The 27,363-nt window shown below is 45.3% G+C and overlaps 1 protein-coding gene across 1 annotated transcript in view; it reads right to left on the bottom strand.

Moving 5' to 3' along the window:
• Positions 1–516: 516 nt before the first annotated feature.
• CFAP61 (cilia and flagella associated protein 61) overlaps positions 517–27,363 on the bottom strand; it is a 411,230-nt gene continuing 384,383 nt past the window's right edge. Inside the window, exons 26-27 of the mRNA XM_069768933.1 lie at positions 20,568–20,658; positions 517–1,058 (exon numbers count right to left, since the gene is read on the bottom strand). Of these exons, the coding sequence (XP_069625034.1) occupies positions 858–1,058; positions 20,568–20,658 (292 nt within the window). The 3' untranslated portion in view covers positions 517–857. The remainder of the gene's footprint in view (positions 1,059–20,567; positions 20,659–27,363) is intronic.

Consider the following 27,363-nt stretch of genomic DNA (forward strand, 5'->3'; position numbering starts at 1 on the left):
TAGGAAAGCTGGACACACAACTCAAGTCTGCTGAAGAAACATACAGTATAAGCTGGATAAAAACTTTCCACTAAACCATCATGTTGGCCTCATTTTTAAAGTTTAAGCATTTTTATTCTTTTATGCCCTTGGTTTTGTAGACAGAACCCCTGCTGGTCCATTGTCCACAAAAAGTGCAGGCACTGACCATGGTGATAAGCAGAGACCTTGTTTGATCTCAGGGATCTCAGGACAGACGGAAAATAATCAATATACTGTACTTTAATAGTTACAGAGCATTATGTTAATTCCTACTAATCCGGCAGATGAAAGAATACAAAGAAATCACATGGCAGCAATGTTTTTGCAGCAGTTGGAGCCGCGCCGTCCTCCGACAACCTGGGTGCTACAATTATTGGAATCACATTGGACATCAGTACGGATCAGATAGCCGGTCCGGGGCGAGCCGCAGTGCACCCCTATTAGTTAATACACAGTATATAAACAATTACACTTTGCTACAAGTTGTTTTTTTTTATCTCCAGATGTTTAATGCATAAAGAAAAAAAACATAGGGGACTGTAATGATTATTAAATAGTACAAGAATGAAGGGTTGTGCACCTGTTTTAATAATCACATGCATTAGATTCCTGCATAGATGACTTTACTTGGGGCGTTCCGTTTTCTGATTTGGACACAACATACACCGGTAAGTCAAGAAACAAAAACCCATTAAAGGTACTTTACTGTTTATTTAATAGTATGTTCCCAAAACCGTGGTGAGTAGACAGCGCCTCCCCCTACAGGCCGACATGCAGAATACGTTGTGTAGAGAAAATGCAGAAATAAACTCACTAAGTGCACAAGTAACGGAGACCTATACGATCCCAGGCCTGGCAAACATGGACAAGTGGTTGCTGTTGTAATTAAGATAGTTCAGGATTTTTCTCTCCATGTCATGTTTGTATCCATGTTGTTCCAGTATGCGTCTCAGGTACTTCTGGGGGGTTTCCGCAAGGTTCAGTTCATCATCTGTGACCTTCTGAGCCAATTCCTTCATGGAAGGCTGGTCATATATCTACAGAAGCAAGTGACAGATTCATTAAATGTCGTAAAACAAACTATACAAGTTTATATAGCTCATATAAATCGGAGGATCAGAAAACTAAACAATGGCGTAAACTTCCAATCGCCTTGGTGTCAAAAACTATATTTTCTGAGGACAAGATTATATTATCTCCAAAGTGAAACTACTATAGTCTCTCCCAATGGAAACCAGAAAAGACAGTAGGGTCATTGCATAAAAAAAAACCAAGGCAGCCGTTTACCTTAGAGGCGATCTTAATTTAGATTTCTCATCTACTGACATTACTAGGCGCTTTAACCCTTTATTTAAGGAGCACATCATAGGAAAAATGGGACAATAGCAGGTTAATAGCACTCTGACACTGTGCAGCGCCATCACTGAGAAATCGGCACGATTTCAAGCACCGCTCAGTGTATAGAGAATGGCGGCTGTAACCGCACCCCCAGCACTGGCTGAAGCCGGCCCTAATGCTGAGCTTGCTGTCAGTCAGTGCTGGGGTCTGGTTTCAGCCGCCGCTCTCTATACACTGAGCGGTGACTGAAATTGTGCCGACACCACCTCTGTGACTGAAAGAGAGAGGCTTCCGGGGGAAATAAAGTTTATTACCTCCTGGCAGTGGGGCTCTCAGTGCGGGCGCTGCACGGTGTTGGAGCGCTATTCACCTGCAGGTTTACCACGTATCTGTAAGTTAATTTATTCTACATGACAGGTTCTCCTGAAAGAGTAATTGCCAATATAATTTATTTAATCAATTAATAGTACACATTAAAATAAGTAACTGTCCTGAGGAAGTGGTGTGATCACCACAAAACGCATAGAAATAAAGTCTATTCTCTATTACATCTACGTGGACTTCTCTGGTGCATTATCCCCGTCTGATGACCCATTCTCTTCACCTAGGAAAGGATCTCAGTAATGGAGAAATTTGTCTTCACTGAATACAGATTTTACCAGTGAATTCAGAGTGAAAGAACAAACCTGGAGGAGAAAGAAGCAAATTTATCTCATGAGATATACTGCAACGTTGCGTATTTTGATGTGTACTATTGATTTATTAAATAAAAATTAAACCAGTAGTTACTCTTTAAAATACCCTCTGCCTAAACTGGTTAGATGGACACACTACTGTGCAAGGAAAGTTAAATGAACTGCAACTTGTTTTTCTTTTGTTTGTTTTTTTATGCTCAGTACAATGCCAAGGAGGGAAGATATCAGCAATGAATTTGGAGAAGCAAATATTGCTGTCCATCAATCTGGGAAGCATTATAATGTCATTTATAAACAACTGGGAGACTTTCATTTTACATTGTAAAAGAGTATTCACAAGTTGAAAACATTCAAGACAGTTGGCAACTTGAAGAGTGGACATCTCAGCAAATTCACGCCAAGGTCGGGCTGTGCAATGCAAGGAAGAGCTACAGCTCTGACTCTAAAGGCTGTTAGCATGTTAAGTGTTAAGTTCATGAGAGTACAATTAAGACTAAACAAGTCTGGCGTGTTTGGAAGGATTAACAGGAGAAAGGTCCTTTTTTTTAAAAAAGAACATAGCAGTGAAGTTAGTAAAGTTGAACCTAATAAAAGCATAAGACTTCTGGAACAATATCCATTTGGTAGCTAAAACCAAATGAAGATGTTTGGCTATAATGCCCTTCGCCACACTCGGGGATAACCCAAACAGCATATCAGCACAAATGTCTCATACTATCTGTCAAGCATGGTGGTGGAGGGAGTGATGATTTGGGCTTGTTTTGTAGCCAGAAGACCCAGGCATCTTCCAGTTATTTAGGCAACCTAGAAATCCTCTGTAGTCTGTACCAAATAACAAAGTATTCTAGAATCAAATGTGATACCATCCATACAAAAGCTAGAGATTGGCCGAAACTGGGTCATGCAACAGAAAATTATCCCAAGCACACAGCAAATCTACATCAGAACGGCCGACTGCGCCATTATACAAATTGATTATTTACATTTTCAGAGTGCAGACCTCAACACAAATGAAATGCTGGTGTATGACCTTAAGACCGCTGTGCTTAACTGAATGCCCACAGACCCCAATGAACTTAAGCAACTTTGTAAAGAAGAGTGGGCCAAAATTTCTCCAAAATGTGACACTGACAAAAGTCAGCCTTCTACAAGCTAGGGTGTACTTATTTGTTCTCACACTGCTTCTAGATTTTGGACTAGTTTTTGTTAAATAATGACACGGTGTAAAATTGTCATGTGTTGTTATTCATCTGGATTTACCTAATTTTAATACCTTTCATTATGCCTTGATTTGTAAAATCATAGACTTCCATGAGGGTGTACTTAGTTTTTCTTGTGACTCCATAGATACTTTATATTTGACTATTTTATAGCGGTCACAAGCACCGGGTCTGATCTGTTGGACCTACACCCCACATACGACAACATTCTGTGATTAGACACTGGTGAACACGTGATACCTTCCTTTGCCGCATCTTCACTGAGCTCCTAATGAAAAACTAAGTTTTGGGGTATTTTTCATTGCCAAATTCTGAACACCATAACTTTTTTATTGTTCAATTGAGTTTGCTGACCAAAGTAGATTTCACTGGTAGCATTTTGGGGTAGATATAACTTTTTATTCCATGTTTGGGAAAAGAGATGAACAGTTTTTATGTGTTTCCATGCTTTAGTTCTGCAATAAAAATGAAAGGGATACAACAATGTCTTCATCTTCTTTTCTTCTCTTTCACTGAATAGACACAGAGAATAACTATACCATGAAAACAGGGCTAGTTTTCAGAATTCAGACTTTCTGATGGATCTAACAAAATAGTAAAAGTTTTGGCACTACGTGAAAGGTCTCGGCTAAACTAACAAGAACCAATAAAAACATGAGTGAAAATTAATGCTTGGCCCTCAAGTCACAAAACGCAAGTGTCTAAAAGGCAAAACACTGAAATAATAAGCGTTTAGGACCATGTGGAATATGCCTAATTGGTAGTCAAGCAGAGGATCAGGGAGCATGGAGCAGGATGGAGATGGCGGCGTGCACGCCCGGGGCTATGCTTAACATATCTGTGATAAAACATAAAGGAAGAACCTGTTTGGGGAAGATGGGGAAACAGTGACAGAAAATGGATTAATGTCCACGGGCATTATGGGTTTTGACACAGAACAGAAGGAAATTAGCATTTGGTAGGAAACGGTCCTGGTTTTGAGTTGCAACCATAACCTACGGACAATAAGGGTAACGGCAAGGCTGATGCATCTACTCAAGTTCCAGCAGGCGGACCATGGGTTAAATGTCTAGTACATAAAGAAGCAAGGTTGTCACCGGATCTCCGATATGTGCAATTCATTCTGGGAGATCTCAAAATTCATATTTTTCCAAATGCTACAGAATGGAAAAAAAATGGAACTGGAAGAAAAAAAAAGGCATTAACAAGTACTGGAGTCAGACGGAAAGCGCACGCTAGTAAAAGTGACTAGGGCCTTAAGTATCCGCGGCGAGATGGCTGATTGTAAACTACAGGAATAGACGGGACCGTGCAGTCATCTCTGAGACAGGGACACAAAGTGTTATTCATCTTTGTCCTCAGGATAGCAAATGCTCAGTCCTGCATTACAAATGTAGAGATTTGGGATCACCGTCCCTCTAATAAAGGATGCTTGGCTGCTCTGTAAAAATGACTATGTCTCGAGGGAGGCAGCGAGCTGAACATCCGCATGTACTACCAAGAGGATGGTAATAGCTGGCATCAGACGTGGAGGCAGCTGGTCCAGCATCTTCACAGCAGGAGCTAAATGTGCTTGGTGGCTGCGGCTATCTGAGAGGATTAGCTGTCTGTGTGCACATGGGCACCTTCACTGCCATATTAGCAAATGGGAAGAACCCAATACCTGACCCCTCATGACATCCTGTGCACAGAAGATCCGCACCTTTCTGGCACCAGCCGATAATACCATGTATGTACAGGTCATGGCTTGCCCGAATGACTTAAGGCTCGTATTTCCTAAATAAGAAGTCATGAATAGCGATATGTTACCAAGGATGTCACGACTGCCGATAGCAATAGTGCCGACTGCTCACCGGCCCATGGTCATTTTACTTACAAACTATTTGGAGGGCATTTGTAGCATTGATAGTATCTTTTATATTTTCTCTGACCTGTCACCAGATCAAAAGTGGCCTGATTTTGTTCTTTATTTCTTCACACTGCTCTCCTGAGTCTTTGACTTTTTTTAATCCACCATGCAGTTCTTTCTAGAGACGTGACTATATATATATATATATATATATATATATATATATATATATATAAAAGAAAAAAAATGAAGGCAGCACTCCAATTGTTTCAGGTGGAAGAAAGTGAAAAAACTTTCTTCTGCCCCACTCATCCTGGGCAACGTTTCGGCTCCTCCTGAGCCTTTGTCAAGCTCTTTGTCAAGGCTTGACAAAGGCTCAAGAGGAGGTGAAACGTTGCCCAGGATGAGTGGGGCAGAAGAAAGTTTTTTCACTTTTTTCCACCTGAAACAATTAGAGTGCTGCCTTCATTTTTTTTCTTCTGTTTAGTTTGGCAAGTATTAGACTGTTTGCCTGGAGGCCTGGCACCTGTGAATTACTGTGCTGTTCCTTTTTTACTATATATATATATATATATATATATATATATATATATATATATATATATATATATAAAAATATATATATATATACATACAGTATATATATAGTGCTAATGTATGGCTTTTCCCAGTGTGGTGTGGCTCACAGGACTCTCTCACGCCGCGTCTTTAGGCCGCTCTACAGCATTACCCTATTAGCTCCACCTCTTAGTGAAGACCATAAAAATCAATACTAAATGGTGGAATAAAAAGAACATAATACTCAGGGAATCAGAATTTTATAGGTATAATGGCCACGCATGATGCTCAATACTGTATAATGGCCACAAAGTGCTCCATACTGTATAATGGCTTCACAAAATGTTCCATACTGTATAATGGCCCCACATGATGCTCCATACTGTATAATAGCCACAGTGCTCCATACCGTATAATGGCCACACAGTGCTCCATACTGTATAATGGCCCCACATGATGCTCCATACTGTATAATGGCCACACAGTGCTCCATACTGTATAATGGCTCCACATGAAGCTCCATACTGTATAATGGCCCCACATGATGCTCCATACTGTATAATGGCCACACAGTGCTCCATACTGTATAATGGCCCCACATGATGCTCCATACTGTATAATGGCCACACAGTGCTCCATACTGTATAATGGCCCCACATGATGCTCCATACTGTATAATGGCCCCACATGATGCTCAATACTGTATAATAGCCACACAGTGCTCCATGCCATATAATGGCCATACATGATGCTCCATACTGTATAATGGCCATGCAGTGCTCCATACAGTATAATGGCCACATATGATGCTCCATACTGTATAATGGCCACACAGTGCTCCATACTGTATAATGGCCCTACATGATGCTCCATACTGTATAATGGCCCCACATGATGCTCCATACTGTATAATGGCCACACAGTGCTCCATACTGTATAATGGCCCCACATGATGCTCCATACTGTATAATGGCCACTCAGTGCTCCATACTGTATAATGGCCCCACATGATGTTCCATACTGTATAATGGCCCCACATGATGATCAATACTGTATAATGGTCATACAGTGCTCCATACTGTATAATGGCCACACATGATGCTCAATACTGTATAATGGCCACTCAGTGCTCCATACTGTATAATAGCGCCACATGATGCTCCATACTGTATAATGGCCCCACATGATGCTCAATACTGTATAATGGCCACACAGTGCTCCATACTGTATAATGGCCACACATGATGCTCAATACTGTATGATGGTCACACAGTGCTCCATACTGTATAATGGCCACACATGATGCTCAATACTGTATAATGGCCACACAGTGGTCCATACTGTATAATGGCACCACATGATGCTCCATACTGTATAATGGCCCCACACAATGCCCCATACTATATAATGGCCCCACATGATGCTAAATACTGTATAATGGCCACACAGTGCTCCATACTGTATAATGGCCACACATGATGCTCAATACTGTACAATGGCCACACAGTGCTCCATATTGTATAGTGGCCCCACATGATGCTCCATACTGTATAATGGCCCCACATGATGCAGACTTGTAGGATAAGGCAGGACAATTCTTTTAGGGCCAATTTACATGTGCAAATTTCTGCTAAAAAAATGGAATTGTTTGACTATATACATGTCACTCATTTATTTCACTGTTCACCCAGGCCAATAAAACTGTATGGGAAGAGACGTAACGTTCTCTCCTCAGACAGCATTGATGGTTTTGGCAACATATCCCTGTGGTTACATGGGGCTATCTTCTACCAACAATGATCAGTTAATGGCCTGCATAAATTATACAAACAGCCCACGAAGGAGCGTTTTGCTTGCTTGATTGCCGATTGCCAATTATTTGCACATGTAATTTGGTCTTTACATCCATGTGGGTCCCATGGCTTGTTTTTCCTGTTTTCCTCTGACCACAAAATTGCCACAATGAATAGTTGCATACGTTCTACCTCTGTGCTTCATATATCTGTGTCTTCAGTGCCATAGACTTATTATAACGCAAAGTGTATGTAACTCCTCAGAGCTGCAGCATAGTCCCAACTATGGATCCCACACTGATCTAACAATACAGGGAAATTAGTGATAAGCTGTTTAGACCAGAACAGTCTACCATGACAATTGGAGCAAAAAATGTACATTTCCACTGCTTAACACTATATAATGGCCACACATGATGCTCCATATTGTATAACGGCAACACAGTGCTCCATACTGTATAATGGCCACACATGATGCTCAATACTGTATAATGGCCACAAAGTGCTCCATACTGTATAATGGCTTCACAAGATGCTCCATACTGTATAATGGCCCCACATGATGCTCCATACTGTATAATAGCCACAGTGCTCCATACCGTATAATGGCCACACAGTGCTCCATACTGTATAATGGCCCCACATGATGCTCCATACTGTATAATGGCCACACAGTGCTCCATACTGTATAATGGCCCCACATGATGCTCAATACTGTATAATAGCCACACAGTGCTCCATACCGTATAATGGCCATACATGATGCTCCATACTGTATAATGGCCCTGCAGTGCTCCATACAGTATAATGGCCACACATGATGCTCCATACTGTATAATGGCAACACAGTGCTCCATACTGTATAATGGCCCTACATGATGCTCCATACTGTATAATGGCCCCACATGATGCTCCATACTGTATAATGGCCACACAGTGCTCCATACTGTATAATGGCCCCACATGATGCTCCATACTGTATAATGGCCACTCAGTGCTCCATACTGTATAATGGCCCCACATGATGTTCCATACTGTATAATGGCCCCACATGATGATCAATACTGTATAATGGCCATACAGTGCTCCATACTGTATAATGGCCACACATGATGCTCAATACTGTATAATGGCCACTCAGTGCTCCATACTGTATAATAGCGCCACATGATGCTCCATACTGTATAATGGCCCCACATGATGCTCAATACTGTATAATGACCACACAGTGCTCCATACTGTATAATGGCCACACATGATGCTCAATACTGTATGATGGCCACACAGTGCTCCATACTGTATAATGGCCACACATGATGCTCAATACTGTATAATGGCCACACAGTGCTCCATACTGTATAATGGCACCACATGATGCTCCATACTGTATAATGGCCCCACGTGATGCTCCATACTATATAATGGCCCCGCATGATGCTAAATACTGTATAATGGCCACACAGTGCTCCATACTGTATAATGGCCACACATGATGCTCAATACTGTACAATGTCCACACAGTGCTCCATATTGTATAGTGGCCCCACATGATGCTGCATACAGTATAATGGCCCCACATGATGCTCAATCCTGTATAATGGCCCCACTGCTCCATACTGTATAATGGCCCCACATGATGCTGAGTACAGTATAATGGCCCCACATGATGCTCATACAGTATAATGGGCCCACATGATGCTGCATACTGTATAATGGCCCCACATGATGCTGCATACAGTATAATGGCCCCACATGATGCTCCATACAGTATAATGGGCCCACATGATACTGCATACTGTATAATGGCCCTACATGATGCTTTGTACAGTATAATGGCCCCACATGATGCTGCGTACTGTATAATGGCTCCTCATGATGCTGGGTACAGTATAATGGCCCCACATGATGCTTTGCACAGTATAATGGTCCCACATGATGAGGTGCACTGTATAATGGCTCCACATGATGCTGGGTACAGTATAATGGCCCCAAATGGTGCTGGGTACAGTATAATGGCCCCACATGATGCTAAGTACAATATAATGGATGGCCCCACATGATGCTAAGTACAGTATAATGGCCACACATAGTTACCCCACCCCCATCATTGCCTTCTCCCCAACCCCCATCATTGCCTTCTCCATCACCACACACACACCTACACCTCTCACCGTGCTCCCTTGCAGCAGCCGGCAGCTTTCTCTCCCGTGGCGCTGAATGATGTCATCCAGCCGCGCTGCTGACTGCTCACATCGCTGGAGCTCCGGTACGCCACAGATAAAGACCTCTCCATGTCTCCTGTGCCAGTCAGAGTCAGAGGAGCAATATCTGCTCCGATCTGACACAGCTGGCGATCGCGAAAGCAGTTTAAAGCAGCGGTACATTTGGTTTGAGGCCATGCGAGAAATGGAGGATCCTGGCCGGGACAGAGTCTCAAAATTGGGACTGTCCTGCTGGATCCGGGATGGTTGGAAGTTATGCACATGTGACTCTGCTCTGTACATACACAGCTCTACTCCGTACACCTCGTACACACGCGGCTCTGCTCCATACATCTCATACACACGCGACTCCGCTCCGTACACCCGCGGCTCTGCTCCGTACACATCGTCCACATGCGGCTCCGCTCTGTACACCTCGTACACATGCAGTTCCGCTCCGTACACCTCATACACATGTGGCTCTGCTCCGTGCACCTCGTACATACACAGCTCCAATCCGTACACCTCGTACACACACGGCTCTGCTCTGTACACCTTGTACATACACGGCTCCGATCGTACACCTTGTACACAAACAGCTCCACTCCATACACCTCATACACACGTGGCTCCTCTCCATACACCTCGTACACACACGGCTCTACTACAACCACAGTGTAAACCCCTCCTGACCCCACACATAAACTTACCCTCATCCAGCACCATGACAACCAGCACAGCAGAGTCCTGCATACACGGAGGCCCCTTATCATATGACCCCTGACTCCTTCCCTTCTGTGACCTCATCACAGGTCCTGTGTGCACAGAGCAGCCATCCGGATGTTCTACAAAGAAGAGCTGCAGAGGAAGTTTCCTGACATCTCTTAGCAACCAGTTGGTGAATGAATAATGGATCACAGTCAGTGCAGTGCAGGAAAAGTAAGATCCCAGCCGTGACAGCGGAGCAGACTGTCAAAATCGGGACTGTCCCGCTGGTCCGGGACGGTTGGGAGGTCTGCTGTAATCAGAATGGACATAATGCTAAATGCAGCAGATATGAAACTTTTCTCCGAACTCTGCAGTTATTCCAGAAGTTCAGATGAGTTTGACAGTCAAGAGTCTGGTCTTACTCTTGCATGGAACAGATCCATGCTGACAGTGGAGTAAATATTTGATACACGGCCAATTTTGCAAGTTTTCCCACCCACAAAGAATGAAGAGGTCTGTAATTTTTATCGTAGGTATACTTCAACTGTGAGAGACAGAATCTAAAAATAAAAACCAGATAATCACATTGTATGATTTTTATACAATTTGCATTTGATTCCATGAAATAAGTATTTGATAAAATAGAAACACAGAACTTAATATTTGGTGCAGAAACTTTTGTTTGCAATTACAGAGGTCTGACGTTTCCTGTAGTTCTGGACCAAATTTGCACACACTGCAGCAGGAATTTGGACCCACTCCTCCATACAGATCTTCTCCAGATCTTTCAGGCTTTGGGGATGATGCCGGGCAACATTGAGGTTCAGCTTCCTCCAAAGATTTTCTATTGAGTTCAGGTCTGGAGACTGGCTAGGCCACTCCAGGACCTTGAAATGTTTCTTATAGAGCCACTCCTTAATTGCCCTGCCTGTGTGTTTTCAGTCATTGTCATTCTGGAAGACACAGCCATGACCCATCTTCAGTTCTCTTACTGAGGGAAGCAGGTTGTTGGCCAAAATCTCTCAATACATGGCCACAACCATTCTCCCTTGAATATGATGCAGTCGTTCTGCCCCCTTTGCAGAAAAACACCCCCATAGTAAGTTTTCCCCTCCATGCTTCATGGGTGGGATGGTGTTCTTGGGGTAGTACTCATCCTTCATGTTCCTCCAAACATGGTGAGTGCATTTGATACAAAAAAGTTATATTTTGGTCTCATCTGACCACATGACTATATCCCAAGTCTCCTCTGGATCATCAAGATGGTCAAGGGCAAACTTCAAATGGGCCTAGACATGTGCTGGTGTGAGCAGCGGGACCTTGCATGCCTGCAGGATTTTAATCCATGACGGTGTAGTGTGTTACTAAGGAAATGTTTGAGACTGTGGTCCCAGCTCTCTTCAGGTCATTGAAAAGGTCTTCCCATGTCGTTAAGGGCTGATTCATGACCTTTCTCAGAAACATCCTTACCTCATGAGGTGAGATCTTGCATGGAGCCTCAGACCGAGGAAGAGTGACATTCATCTTGTGTTTTTTTCTATTTTCTAATTACAGTAATTAACTAATTACGCCAATAGCTGTTGCCTTCTCACAAAGATGTTTGCTTCTTGTCCTGTAGCCCATCCCAGGCCTGTGCAGGTCTACAAATTTTGTCCCTGGTGTCCTTAAACAGCTCTTTGGTCTTGGCCATGGTGGAGAGGTGGGAGTGTGATTGATTGTGTGGACGGGTGTCTTTTACACAGATAACGAGTTCAAACAGGTGCAATTAATACAGGTAATGAGCGCAGAGTAAGAGGGCTTCTTAGAGGAAAACTCACAGGTCGATGAAAGCTAGAATTCTTGCTAGTTAATTTGTGCACAAAAAATGCAATTTAATTATGTAAAAATCATACAATGTGATTTTATGTTTTTAGTTTTTACATTCTGTCTCTCACAGTTAAACTGTACCTACGATAAAAATTACAGACCTCTCCATTCTTTGTAGGTGGGAAAACTTGCAAAATCATCAGTATCAAATACTTATTTTCCCCACTGTATGTGAAGCTGGCATACTTTAAAAACACTAATCTGCTTGGCTAAGTCTACAGCCTTCTCTAACACAATGTCATCTCTGCAACAGGTAGCAATGGATTCATCCCTGTAATAAATCATCTGAGTTCACCGAAATCTGCCTGCAATGTCTCCAATTGGCTCTGATGACATATTTTCGTTTTCACACTGGAAAACATTTCAGAAACCTTAATTACTGCTAAAAGCCATACAGCTCTCCACTTAATGATGTTTCCCATTTAGGAATAAGCACATGTAACTCTATACTAATGACCCCTATGTTTTATTGTGAAGAATGGGTGCCAAATTGTTCCATCTGTATTAGATTTTTACCCTTTGTTATTGCTGAACATTTAAAGAACCACTGCCATGAAAAGGAAGATGATAAAAGAGTTTCTTCACATATAAATGTATCTAGAAGCTGTTTTCATAGCTCTCAGTTATTCACATGGTATTAGTATATAGGTCCACCTGTCATGAGGCAGACACACTTTAGAAGCTTTAACAAAGGTGAACTTAGTGGCCACTACAATATCATGCACTGGTTGTACAGTCAGCTGGTTAAGACAGTATAAAGCCCAGAAATTACAGCTCTGGGTGCTGTACGGCGGGGGTGCAGACACTTTATAGGCACCTTGTAGATGTTCTTGTTTTCTTTACAATTGCACTTTCAAATCAAACTCCAGGTGAAATTTGACAATTTGTAAACTGGAGCTACTAGCGTCATTTATTATAGCAGTGACATGTATTCTTTAAATCGGGTCTCTGAAGTGAGATTTTACAAGTGGCTTGGTACAATATAGGTTTTAAACACCACAGGGAAAAAACAAAATGGTTGGAGGTAACTAAGCGGTACAGATGTTGCTAAAATGATGCCATTTCTGTAACATCACTTCCTGCTCTGCTGCTAGTGGCGGACGCTGCACCTCCCAAACTTCCTGCTCTGCCGCTAGTGGCGGACGCTGCACCTCCCAGACTTACTGCTCTGCCGCTAGTGGCGGACGCTGCACCTCCCAGACTTCCTGCTCTGCCGCTAGTGGCGGAAGCTGCACCTCCCAGACTTCCTGCTCTGCCGCTAGTGGCGGATGCTGCACCTCCCAGACTTCCTGCTCTGTTGCTGGTGGCAGACGCTCCACCTTCCAGACTTCCTGCTCTGTTGCTAGTGGTGGAGGCTGCACCTCCCAGACTTCCTGCTCTGCCGCTAGTGGCGGACGCTGCACCTCCCAGACTACATGCTCTGCCACTAGTGGCGGACGCTGCACCTCCCAGACTTCCCGCTCTGCTGCTAGTGGCGGACGCTGCACCTCCCAGACTACATGCTCTGCCGCTAGTGGCGGATGCTGCACCTCCCAGACTACATGCTCTGCCACTAGTGGCGGACGCTGCCCCTCCCAGACTACATGCTCTGCCACTAGTGGCGGACGCTGCACCTCCCAGACTTCCTGCTCTGCCGCTAGTGGCGGACGCTGCACCACCCAGACTACATGCTCTGCCACTAGTGGCGGATGCTGCACCTCCCAGACTTCCCATTCTGCTGCTAGTGGCGGACGCTGCACCTCCCAGACTACATGCTCTGCCGCTAGTGGCGGACGCTGCACCTCCCAGACTTCCTGCTCTGCCGCTAGTGGTGGACGCTGCACCTCCCAGACTTCCTGCTCTGCCGGTAGTGGTGGACGCTGCACCTCCCAGACTTCCTGCTCTGTTGCTAGTGGTGGATGCTGCACCTCCCAGACTTCCTGCTCTGCTGCTAGTGGCGGACACTGCACCTCCCAGACTACATGCTCTGCTGCTAGTGGCGGATGCTGCACCTCCCAGATTTCCTGCTCTGCCGCTAGTGGTGGATGCTGCACCTCCCAGACTTCCTGCTCTGCCACTAGTGGCGGACGCTGCACCTCCCAGACTTCCTGCTCTGTTGCTAGTGGTGGATGCTGCACCTCCCAGACTTCCTGCTCTGCTGCTAGTGGCGGATGCTGCACCTCCCAGACTACATGCTCTGCTGCTAGTGGCGGATGCTGCACCTCCCAGATTTCCTGCTCTGCTGCTAGTGGCAGACACTGCACCTCCCAACTTTCTGCTCTACCGCTAGTGGCTGACGCTGCACCTCCTAGACTACATGCTCTGCCACTAGTGGCGGACGCTGCACCTCCCAGACTTCCTGCTCTGCCGCTAGTGGCAGATGCTGCACCTCCCAGACTACATGCTCTGCCGCTAGTGGCGGACGCTGCACCTCCCAGACTTCCTGATCTGTTGCTAGTGGTGGACGCTGCACCTCCCAGACTTCCTGCTCTGCCGCTAGTGGCGGATGCTGCACCTCCCAGATTTCCTGCTCTGCCGCTAGTGGTGGACGCTGCACCTCCCAGACTTCCTGCTCTGCCGCTAGTGGCGGACGCTGCACCTCCCAGACTTCCTGGTCTGTTGCTAGTGGCGGACGCTGCACCTCCCAGACTACATGCTCTGCTGCTAGTGGTGGACGTTGTACCTTCCAGACTTCCTGCTCCATCGCTATTGGCGGACACTGCACCTCCCAGACTTTCTGCTCTACCGCTAGTGGCAGACGCTGCACCTCCCAACTTTCTGCTCTACCGCTAGTGGCTGACGCTGCACCTCCCAGACTTCATGCTCTGCCGCTAGTGGCAGATGCTGCACCTCCCAGCCTACATGCTCTGCCGCTAGTGGCGGGCGCTGCATCTCCCAGACTTCCTGCTCTGCCGCTAGTGGTGGACGCTGCACCTCCCAGACTTCCTGCTCTGCCGCTAGTGGCGGATGCTGCACATCCCAGACTTCCTGCTCTGTTGCTAGTGGTGGACGCTGCACCTCCTAGACTTCCTGCTCTGCCAGTAGTGGTGGACGCTGCACCTCCCAGACTTCCTGCTCTGTTGCTAGTGGTGGATGCTGCACCTCCCAGACTTCCTGCTCTGCTGCTAGTGGCGGACACTGCACCTTCCAGACTACATGCTCTGCTGCTAGTGGCGGATGCTGCCCCTCCCTGATTTCCTGCTCTGCCGCTAGTGGTGGACGCTGCACCTCCCAGACTTCCTGCTCTGCCGCTAGTGGCAGATGCTGCACCTCCCAAACTTCCTGCTCTGTTGCTAGTGGTGGATGCTGCACCTCCCAGATTTCCTGCTCTGCCGCTCGTGGTGGACGCTGCACCTCCCAGACTTCCTGCTCTGTTGCTAGTGGTGGATGCTGCACCTCCCAGACTTCCTGCTCTGCTGCTAGTGGCGGACGCTGTACCTTCCAGACTTCCTGCTCCATCGCTATTGGCGGACACTGCACCTCCCAGACTTTCTGCTCTACCGCTAGTGGCAGACGCTGCACCTCCCAACTTTCTGCTCTACCGCTTCACCTCCCAGACTTCATGCTCTGCTGCTAGTGGTGAACGCTGCACCTCCCAGACTTCCTGCTCTGCCGCTAGTGGCAGATGCTGCACCTCCCAGCCTACATGCTCTGCCGCTAGTGGCGGGCGCTGCATCTCCCAGACTTCCTGCTCTGCCGCTAGTGGCGGACGCTGCACCTCCCAGACTTCCTGCTCTGCCGCTAGTGGCGGATGCTGCACCTCCCAGACTTCCTGCTCTGTTGCTAGTGGTGGACACTGCACCTCCTAGACTTCCTGCTCTGCCAGTAGTGGTGGACGCTGTACCTCCCAGACTTCCTGCTCTGTTGCTAGTGGTGGATGCTGCACCTCCCAGACTTCCTGCTCTGCTGCTAGTGGCGGACACTGCACCTCCCAGACTACATGCTCTGCTGCTAGTGGCGGATGCTGCCCCTCCCTGATTTCCTGCTCTGCCGCTAGTGGTGGACGCTGCACCTCCCAGACTTCTTGCTCTGCCGCTCGTGGCAGATGATGCACCTCCCAGACTTCCTGCTCTGCCGCTAGTGGCGGATGCTGCACCTCCCAGATTTCCTGCTCTGCCGCTAGTGGTGGATGCTGCACCTCCCAGACTTCCTGCTCTGCCGCTAGTGGCGGACGCTGCACCTCCCAGACTTCCTGCTCTGTTGCTAGTGGTGGATGCTGCACCTCCCAGACTTCCTGCTCTGCTGCTAGTGGCGGACGCTGCACCTCCCAGACTACATGCTCTGCTGCTAGTGGTGGACGTTGTACCTTCCAGACTTCCTGCTCCATCGCTATTGGCGGACACTGCACCTCCCAGACTTTCTGCTCTACCGCTAGTGGCAGACGCTGCACCTCCCAACTTTCTGCTCTACCGCTAGTGGCTGACGCTGCACCTCCCAGACTTCATGCTCTGCTGCTAGTGGTGAACGCTGCACCTCCCAGACTTCCTGCTCTGCCGCTAGTGGCAGATGCTGCACCTCCCAGCCTACATGCTCTGCCGCTAGTGGCGGGCGCTGCCTCTCCCAGACTTCCTGCTCTGCCACTAGTGGCGGACGCTGCACCTCCCAGACTTCCTGCTCTGCCGCTAGTGGCGGATGCTGCACCTCCCAGACTTCCTGCTCTGTTGCTAGTGGTGGATGCTGCACCTCCCAGACTTCCTGCTCTGCTGCTAGTGGCGGACACTGCACCTCCCAGACTACATGCTCTGCTGCTAGTGGCGGATGCTGCCCCTCCCTGATTTCCTGCTCTGCCGCTAGTGGTGGACGCTGCACCTCCCAGACTTCCTGCTCTGCCGCTAGTGGCAGATGCTGCACCTCCCAGACTTCCTGCTCTGTTGCTAGTGGTGGATGCTGCACCTCCCAGACTTCCTGTTCTGCTGCTAGTGGCGGACGCTGCAACTCCCAGACTACATGCTCTGCTGCTAGTGGCGGATGCTGCACCTCCCAGATTTCCTGCTCTGCTGCTAGTGGCGGACGCTGCACCTCCCAACTTTCTGCTCTACCGCTAGTGGCTGACACTGCACCTCCCAGACTTCATGCTCCGCCGCTATTGGCGGACGTTATACCTTCCAGACTTCCTGCTCCATCGCTATTGGCGGACACTGCACCTCCCAGACTTTCTGCTCTACCGCTAGTGGCAGATGCTGCACCTCCCAACTTTCTGCTCTACCGCTAGTGGCAGACGCTGCACCTCCCAGACTTTCTGCTTCACCGCTATTGGCGGACGCTGTACCTTTCAGACTTCCTGCTCCATCACTATTGGTGGACGCTGCACCTCCCAGACTTCCTACTTCGCCACTATTGGCGGATGCTGCACCTTCCAGACTTCCTGCTCTGCCACTATTGGCAGACACTGCACCTCCCAGACTTTTTGCTCCACCTCTTGGCAGAAGCTGCACCTCCCAGACTTCCTGCTCCGCCATTACTGGCGAACGCTGCACCTCTTAGACTGCCTTCTAAGCCACTATTGGCAGATGCTGCACCTACCAGACTTCCTGCTCTGCCACTACTGGCAGACGCTGCACCTTCCAGACATTTTGCTATGCCAGCCTGTGCACATAAGTCTAGTTACAAATGCTGAAGGCAAATAAGAGGCAACAAGAGCAAATGAATGTAGGTGATGAACAGGGCAAAAAAAAAACTATGCGAGATTTCATTTAACAGCTGCAAAATAGGAAGTGATGTTAGAGAAAGGGATGCCTTTTCAGCAACTTCTCCTGTACAGCCCAGTTATATTATTATTTCATATGGTGTGAAAGTGACCCTGTCATACTAATGATGGTATGTGATCTGCGAATGGTATGTAAAAGAGCAAACGGAGTTGATCACACTAATATACATTTTTGAGTGAAATTGCAGTAAAATTAGCATCGTATTCATTGAAATTCCCTGTGTTTGCATGCCTGAGTCCATTGTGCAGTCCTATTCAGTGATTTATAGCAGGGGTCCCCAACTCCAGTCCTCAAGGCCCACCAACAAGTCATGTTTTCAGGATTTCCTTAGTCTTGCCCAGGTAATAATTGCATCACCTGTGCAATGCAAAGGAAATCCTGAAAACATGACCTGTTGGTGGGCCTTGAGGACTGGAGTTGGGGACCTCTGATTTATAGCCTCCCCTCATATGACTGTGCATGCAGCGATAGCTGTCAATCACTGAGTAGATCCACCCACTGGACTCCTAGGTATACAAACACCAGCGATTTCAATGAATAAAATACAAGTGATCCTGAATTTTGTGCAACAATCTAATATATCATTCTGCTTAACTTCTCCTTCTGCATACCATGCTGTCTGTAAATCAGGCTTTCTCACAATGCCTTTTAGTGAATTGGGAATCTTGAAAACTTGTACTTGAGGGTCCACAGTGAATTAATTAATTGTGCTGGTATTGTATGTGCATGGGAATAACACTATCTTTGCCCAACATAAGATTTACCGTATTATTCTGACCATAAGACACACTTTTTTTCCTCCAAATTTGGGAGGAAAGTGTGGGTGCGTCTTATGGTAGGGATGTAGCATGTGGGGAGGGGGGCAGCAGCGAGTGGGATTGCACTGTTATCCCACTTCAGGAGGCAGAAAAATGTCCCCACTGTGGGGAATAAGCTGCTGGGGAAACCATGTGGTCCCGATGATTAAGTGCAGTGAATATTCATTAGCTACTCCCCGCCCACCTATCAGCTGAGAGGTGAGCTGGAGCAGCAAAGGAATACTGCACTTAAGCAGGGACACACATGGATTCCTCAGCGCGGATTCCTGCAGCAGCTGGGGAGATCCCTGTGTCTGGGGGAGAGGAGGCAGCAGCAGCAGGGTCCGGGGGAGAGGAGATCGCTGGTACCTTCCTGGGCTGGAGCTGAGTGCTGTGCAGGAGGACCTGTGATGATGTCAGAAGTGGGCGGGCTGGAGAATCACATGGCAGCACAGAGCCCTCCCTCTTCTTGACATCATCACAGGTCCATCAGACTCCAACACTAGAATCTGCTGGCTTCCATTACCTGTGCTGTGGAAAGGCAACAAGAGGGAGGGCTCTGTGTGCAGTCATGGGATGCTTTTACCTCACCACAGTGTGGCTGGCTGCCACAATTAAGAGGTTAGTCTTTCCAAAACACAATAAAGCACTCTGCCACTCCTTTAGTGAACTATAACTCCCAGCTTGTCATAGGATCTGCAGGACATGCTGGGAGTTATAGTTCTCCCATGGGATTTTAAAGCAGCACTCCAGTGTTATTTTGCAGTGCTGGAGTGGTGCTTTCAATATCAGCCCTGCGCCCCCATTCTTATACTCACCCTCCAGCATCTTCATATAGTACTGTACAGACACCACACTGGTCCCGCAGCTTCCAAAATAATAACATACTATTATATATAATAACACCACATATAACAGTATGTTATTAAATATTTTACCACATTTTTTTGCTTCAAATATTTTTTTCCCTATTTTCCACCTCTAAAACCTGGGTGCGCCTTATAGTCCGGTGCGTCTTATAGTCCGAAAAATACGGTATATCATGCATTATCACCAGTTTTCCCCTCTGCTGAGCACATCTTCTGAAGTTGACTGTGAGCTTGTGGGAGAAGACTAGCTGCTCTGATATCTTCCATACACTGCTCAGCACACAGATGGATTCTTGCTCTTCTTTCCTTAGTGAGCATATAGAAGAAATCAGCAGTAACTTAGAGGAAATTATACAGCAGTACTGAGTGGTGCAGATGTGAATCCAGCTATGGCTATGGGGCGATGTAAAGGACTTATTCGAAAGCTCAGCACAATCTTTCTGTGTCCCCCTAAGCTTGTTTTCGAACTCTGCTCACTCTTCCTTTTTTCATAGAATATAATAGGATACATCACCTTGCTGGCAGTCAGACTTGTCTTGAGCAAGATGAGCTGAGCTGTTTATTTTAGAGAGGAGGACAAGTTTAAGAAGCACAGAGAGGGGAAAAATGGCTCATAAGTGGGGAAATAATCAGAATCTGTTTATTAGATATATTACAATATATCTTATACTCACCTGGAATATTGATTTATGCAGTTTGTTGAACGTACAGATCAGTTCTCTTTTAACAATATACAGATTTATGAAGCATGTACGTTTTTCTGCAGCATTCATCACACACATCCACATTTGTGAGTTTATCCATCTCACAGCAAAGTCTCTATATAATTATATTAGTCTGAAGCTAATACATATTGCTGCAGGCTCACATAATCCAGAACAAAGTGGCCTGTCCTAACGAGCTGTGAAGCACTAGGACAAAGTTACGCCTCTTAGAGAACAGGAGATATTAGTGATTTTTCTTACTTTCTTGGATGCTAGGATTTCGCGCACCTCTTGCTGGAAATCAATAAAGCGATCGTGATAGATGGCCATGCACCACGCTTCCATGAAGTAGCTGTTTTGAAAAGAAGAAGAAATTGAGTTATCCAGTGAACCTTTCATTAACAGCTAATAAAGTATTTACCTGATTTTTTTTCCCTTTTTTTTTTGCTTTCATAATTTACAGCTCAGGGCCCATCAGGATCGTTTGTTCATAAAATGCCTCCCCATAACAGCATGGTCAATCAATTTTTTTAATGGATGTTCCTGATGTACAGCCAGCTCTGGTAATTACATTTAAAGTGGCTTAATTCAGAGCTGTAGCAAGACCCAGTGAAGAATCCTGATTTTATCAGAATTTAAAAGCCTGAAGACCTGTGAGGGACCATGTCTCCATTATCCGGTCTCATTTGAGAAAAGCAGATTGTAGGATTAACTGAACTGGTGCATAAACAAATTAAATTTGTGTAGCCAATGACACAAATGTTGTTCAGCATTAAAGTCTGAGGATTAATACATGACAGAAAAACAGGCCACCGTAGTGCCGCCGAGCCGCAGACGTATTACTACTCTAATTCACAACTTTCTCGTATTGTGCCAGCTATCCGTTATATAAGCATTATAATTCATGTACAAACATGTGTGCTTCCAGGTCTGTAACCACACGTCCTGACGAACGGTCATGCAGACATAATGTGATATATAACTCTCATGGAGGGGCTTCATTGCCACTTTTTGCTCATAACGAGGGGCAGATTTGTTTGTTTTTTCCTGATAATTACTAAGTGATAAATCAGTATTCAGTGTCCTGAAAACAATTCAACTACTATATAATCATAATATATTTACTTATTACAGCGACATCCTTCAAGCCCCGTACATGCAAACCATTAATTAACAGATAAAACTGACTGTATTAGCGGCCATGTCAATATACAAGAGGTCTAATTAGTGCGAGGATAAGTATACAAGCTTCCATAGGGATGTTAGTATGAATAGGAATTAGCAAATTCTCCTGCATCGCTCTCGTCTCTAATAGGGCTCGTTCACACGAGTGGATTTCATGGACGTCTGCTGTCCAAGGTAAAATTGGACAGCGCACCTATAGCAGACCTATAGCAGACCTACAGCACCCCTATAGCGCACCTATAGCACACCTACAGCGCACCTATAGCACACCTACAGCACACCTTTAGCAGACCTAGAGCGCTCCTATAGCAGACCTATAGCCCACTTACAGCATTCCTATAGCGCACCTATATAACACCTATAGCAAACCTACAGCGCACCTATAGCAGAACTACAGTGCACTGTAGCGCACCTACAGCACACCTATAGCAAACCTACAGCGCACCTATAGCAGAACTACAGTGCACTATAGCGCACCTACAGCACACCTATAGCAAACCTACAGCGCGCCTATAGCAGAATTACAGTGCACCTATAGCACACCTATAGCAGACCTACAGCACACATATAGCAGAACTACAGTGCACCTATAGCAAACCTACAGCACACTATAGCACACCCATAGTGCACCTATAGGACACCTACAGCGCACCTATAGCAGACCAACAGCGCACCTATAGCAGAACTACAGTGCACTTAAAGCAGACCTATAGCACACCTACAGTAAACCTATATCACACCTACAGCGCACCTATAGCAGAATTACAGTGCACCTATAGCAGACCTAGAGCACACCTATAGCGTACCTATAGCACACCTATATCAGAACTACAGTACACCTATAGCAGACCTATAGTGCACTTATAGCACACCTACAGCAGACCTACAGTGCACATATAGCAGAACTACAGTGCACATATAGCAGACCTACAGCACACCTACAGTGCACTTATAGCACACCTACAGCGCAAATATAGCAGACCTACAGCGCACCTATAGCAGAATTACAGTGCGCCTATAGCAGACCTACAGCACACCTATAGCGCACCTATAGCTGACATACAGCGCACCTACAGCGCACCTATAGCAGAACTACAGTGCACCTATAGCTAACCTATAGCAGACCTATAGCGCACTTATAGCACACCTATAGCAGACCTACAGCACACATATAGCAGAACTACAGTGCACCTACAGACCTATAGCACACTATAGCACACCTATAGCGCACCTATAGCACACCCACAGCGCACCTATAGCAGACCTACAGCGCACTTATAGCATACCTACAGCGCACCTATAGCAGACCTACACCACACCTACAGCGCACCTATAGCAGACTTACAGCACACCTACAGCGCACCTATAGCAGTCCTACAGTGCACTTATAGCAGACCTACAGCGCACCTATAGCAGACCTACACCACACCTACAGCACACCTATAGCAGACCTACAGTGCACCTACAGGGCACTTATAGCAGACCAACAGCACACCTATAGCAGACCTACAGCACACCTATAGCAGACCTACAGCGCACTTATAGCAGACCTACAGCGCACCTATAGCAGACCTACACCACACCTACAGCGCACCTATAGCAGACCTACAGCACACCTACAGCGCACCTACAGCACACCTACAGTGCACCTACAGCACACCTACAGCGCACCTATAGCACACCTACAGGGCACTTATAGCAGACCTACACCACACCTACAGTGCACCTATAGCACACCTACAGCAGACCTACAGCGCACTTACAGCAGACCTACAGCACACCTATAGCACACCTATAGCACAACTACAGGACACTGACCAATTGTATTCAATAGGGCTATTTAGATTATGTTTTTTCACATGCACTGAGTGTCTGTGTGCAAAAAATCGCAGCGTGCACAATTTTCTTTCGTATTTCAGATGAGACTTGTTTGATGAGGACAACCTCTATTTAGAACGACGCCAGGTCAGTATTAAGGTTGTCGTAGCATTAGAAGTCTTTAGTGATCAGCTGTTGTTGCCAATCTTCAATGCCGTGTATGAAGAGGTCCATGTAAAAAAAGAGCTGCAATTTGTATGTGGCTCTCTGCTTTCATTATTAGAGTGGGTCCTAATAAGATTTTCCGTCATGAGGAATTCCCTTTAATTTAAAAAAAATAATGAATTTCCTGCTCACATTGTATAACTAGGCCACAGTAATAGCATTACTGCATATATACATATAATAAACTAGATGGCAGCCCGATTCTAAAGAATCGGGAGTCTAGAATCCATATATACTTTATTTATTCAAATGTAAGAATAATACAATTAATAAATAATAGTAAGAAAGAACAAAAAATGGCTGCACTTACCAGCTCTTGACAATTCTTGTTATTTAAGAAATTGCTGGGCAATAATGGACAATGTCCTTATGTGGCAAATAATAGAGCAATATACCCAATGTGGCAAAGAAGAGGTTAATAAACGGCAGTCTCTCAGTATAACAGTCAGTGAATAATAGGCAGTATATGGAGAAAACACCAAACAAAAGTTCAAAATTGGTGTGAAAATGTCACTGAACCACTTCACAACTAAATATATATAGTTTTGGTAAATGGTATTATCATTTTTTTGACGAAATTCGGCAGGAGCTTGAAGAGCAACGTCACTGGGCCCGCCTCCACGCAGTAGAAACTTGCTGTGAGGTAAAAATTCAAAAATCACACCAAAATGGCGGGCGGAGTGTGTCACAGTACGGCACGTTTCTGATTGGTCGCTCGCAGCAGGCGGCAACCAATCAGACACTGGACACTGTTGACGTCACTTATCTCCGGACATTAGCTCCGGACATTAGCTCTGGACATTAGCTCCGGACAGGAAGTTGGCACAAATTGCAGGAAGTAGTATTCTAGGCAATTATATATTAGATAATATAAAACCTGGAGATAACAAAACAGGAGAAGAACTTGGGTATTCTTGTTACAAGTAACATAAGCAGCTGTACTCAATGTCAAGTAATATTACCCCTCTATAAATCCCTAGTAAGGCCGCATATTGAACATGATATTTAGTTTTGGGGTCTACAAGGTAAAATGGATATAGGGGAGGTAGAGGAGATTTGTAGTAATCAACAAAATTATTAAATGGGATATGACGTCTCTAAATATAAATACACCTTAAATGTGAATTATGAATAAATATATGTTATGAATACAAAAAAGCTGACATAGGATTTTATTATTCCAAAGACCAAGGAACATTCACCACGTCTGGAGGAAAGGTGTTGTAGACAGCAATACAGAGAAGAGTTCTGTACAGTTACAGTAGTCAGACCTTGGATGCGCTACACCAGTGTTTCCCAAACTCCAGTCCTCGCGGACCCCACGGGTCATGTTTTCAGGATTTCCTTAGTATTGCACAGGTGGTGGAAGTTTCATTAAGCCCTCAGGATTTCTCTCAACACTATGGAAATCCCGAAAACATGACCTGTGGGGTCCGTGAGGACTGGAGTTTGGGAAACACTCCTCTACACCAAGGGTGGGAAACCTTTCTCTCTGCCAAGGGCCATTTTGATATTTACTGTATACCATCCTTCGGGGGGCATACACATCGCACTATACGTCTGGACGCTGGCACTAGTGTCAGGCTGTAATCTTTCATTGCATGAGCTAGGTGCTCATGCTCACAGAGCAAGAAGAAATTAAAGACTCGGCAGCCATCAAAACACAGCTGCAGACCCAAGCACTGCAGTCCCCGGGAATCTACCCAGGGGCGAGAGGAAAGGTCATCATGGGCCATTTACGGCCTGAGGTTCCCCATCGCTGCTCTATACCAACAGGTGAAAATTGCAGATACCGTGACAGCATTGAGAAGGGGCTAGATGCCTATCTAACCACAAATGATGTATTACAAGTAACATAGCACTGAATAATAAATCCAAGAAAGCGTCACCCTATGTAAGAATACCTATTAATATGTACAATAAAATTACATTTGTTTGTTATGAATCCAATTAGATTTAAAAACAGATTTTTTGTTTAGGCTTTTTTTTTTGTTCAAAAAATATCCACTTGTTGCCATCTGCAGATTTTTATAAACATCACTCTAATGTAATATCTAGAATTGTTCCTGCATGTACCCAAAATATCGGTCACTATAACAGGCAGAGATGTTACCACTGTATTGCACTGTATGTGCTGTACGCAGCTCACTATCTCTGAATAAATAACATTTTTTATACTGGACTTTTTTTTAAATTATAAAGTTACCATACTTAATATTTTCCAAAGAGAAAAAAACCTGTTCTTAATGTTTTAAGCTGCAGCCCAATAAAATGATTCTCCGGATTCACACGATAAATGATTCAATTACTCCTAATTAGGTAAATAGAATTAAACTGAACTGTTCTCGGCTTAATATGGTTTCTAGACAGAGATTATCCTGGACAATATATTAGGTGTCCAAATCATATTAAGCTTGTTCTGCAGTCTTCTTTGGGTGTGTGGTGAATTACATGCGCTATTATATATATGGATTATATTTATTCCAGGCTATTTTCAGAAAAAAAAAAATCCCCATAACATGAAAGACAATTTGTACAATTATAACTGTTATAAGTTGCATATTGATTCTTGATTAGATAAATGTTGTCCCTAATGGAAGTCTTTGGGGAAACAAATCATAACCCCGTCAGATATAACTAATGTTTATGTTGACTGTAAAGTTCGGGGTTAGTTCCAGACATCTAGTGTCCGTTGCCGAACTCCGAACACAGACTTTTTCCCGGTAGTCCTTTTTACTGTTCTTGTACGATGCCAAATAAAGTTTGTTGAAAGGCTGCAGTGCAGCCAATCAACAAGCTTTTAGGCTGTGTGCACTTCCGGAGCTAACATAGCATGATTGACGGATGCAAAAAGTGACCCGGCCAGTATAAACACGGGATCCCGGGAACCCTATTTTTAATAACTAGCAAAGGGAAAGCAGTGGATCTTCCCAGCCTATTAATGTCAGCCCCCAGCTGTCTGCTTTGCCTTTGCTGGTTATTAAAAATGAGGGGACCCTAACAAAAATAACTTGGGACCCCCTTATTTTTAATAACCAGCTAAGGCAAAGCAGAAAGCTGCGGTCCATGAATATTGCCCCCTTCCCAGGCTAATAAAACCAGCCCTCAGCCACCCCAGAAATGGAACATCAATTAGATGAGACAATTTTGGCGCTTAGAATTTGCTTTTTCCCATTTCCCTGGTGCAGTGGCAATCGGAATAATGGTTTTGGGGTTAATGTCAGCTGTATAATGTTAGCTGGCATCAAGCCTAGAAATCGAGAGGCGTCTATCAGACACGCCCCATTATTAACACTGTATTTCAAAACAAAAATAAAAAACACGGAAAAAAGTTGTTTTAAATAAAGACTCCCTGACACATTCACATTCACTGGTTCCAACCTGTGGCTATACCAAACACCAAAAAAACCACTGAAAAAAGCTAGTGAGGAGAACTAGGAATACCCTACAAATTATCTACGTTATGGTCTGCCTGTCGGCGGGGGTTGGCGCTCTATGGGATAGCGTTATGGCGCCCCCGCTCCACGTCGGCTTGCCCTGGGGTCCCTAGAAGGCCCTAACCAGACGTTGGGCCCCTCTACCCACACAATCGTGTACTAAAGGACCCCTACGGACTATACATAGACCAAACCTGCGTCTAGGGAATCCTATACCCCACAGCGTGATTTAAAAACAACATAGAGCATATGTAGACAAAGGCATATGGCAGAGAATATCTAATAATTCAGCCCGCTTTTTAATGCTTATATTAGCTTGCGTGGCTTTCTGAAGGTTTAGGTAAACCGTATATACAGAAGGTGCTACTTATTTTTTATGAGATAGTGGCCAC

Source organism: Ranitomeya imitator, chromosome 5, assembly GCF_032444005.1.
Source record: "Ranitomeya imitator isolate aRanImi1 chromosome 5, aRanImi1.pri, whole genome shotgun sequence".
NCBI lineage: Eukaryota > Metazoa > Chordata > Amphibia > Anura > Dendrobatidae > Ranitomeya > Ranitomeya imitator.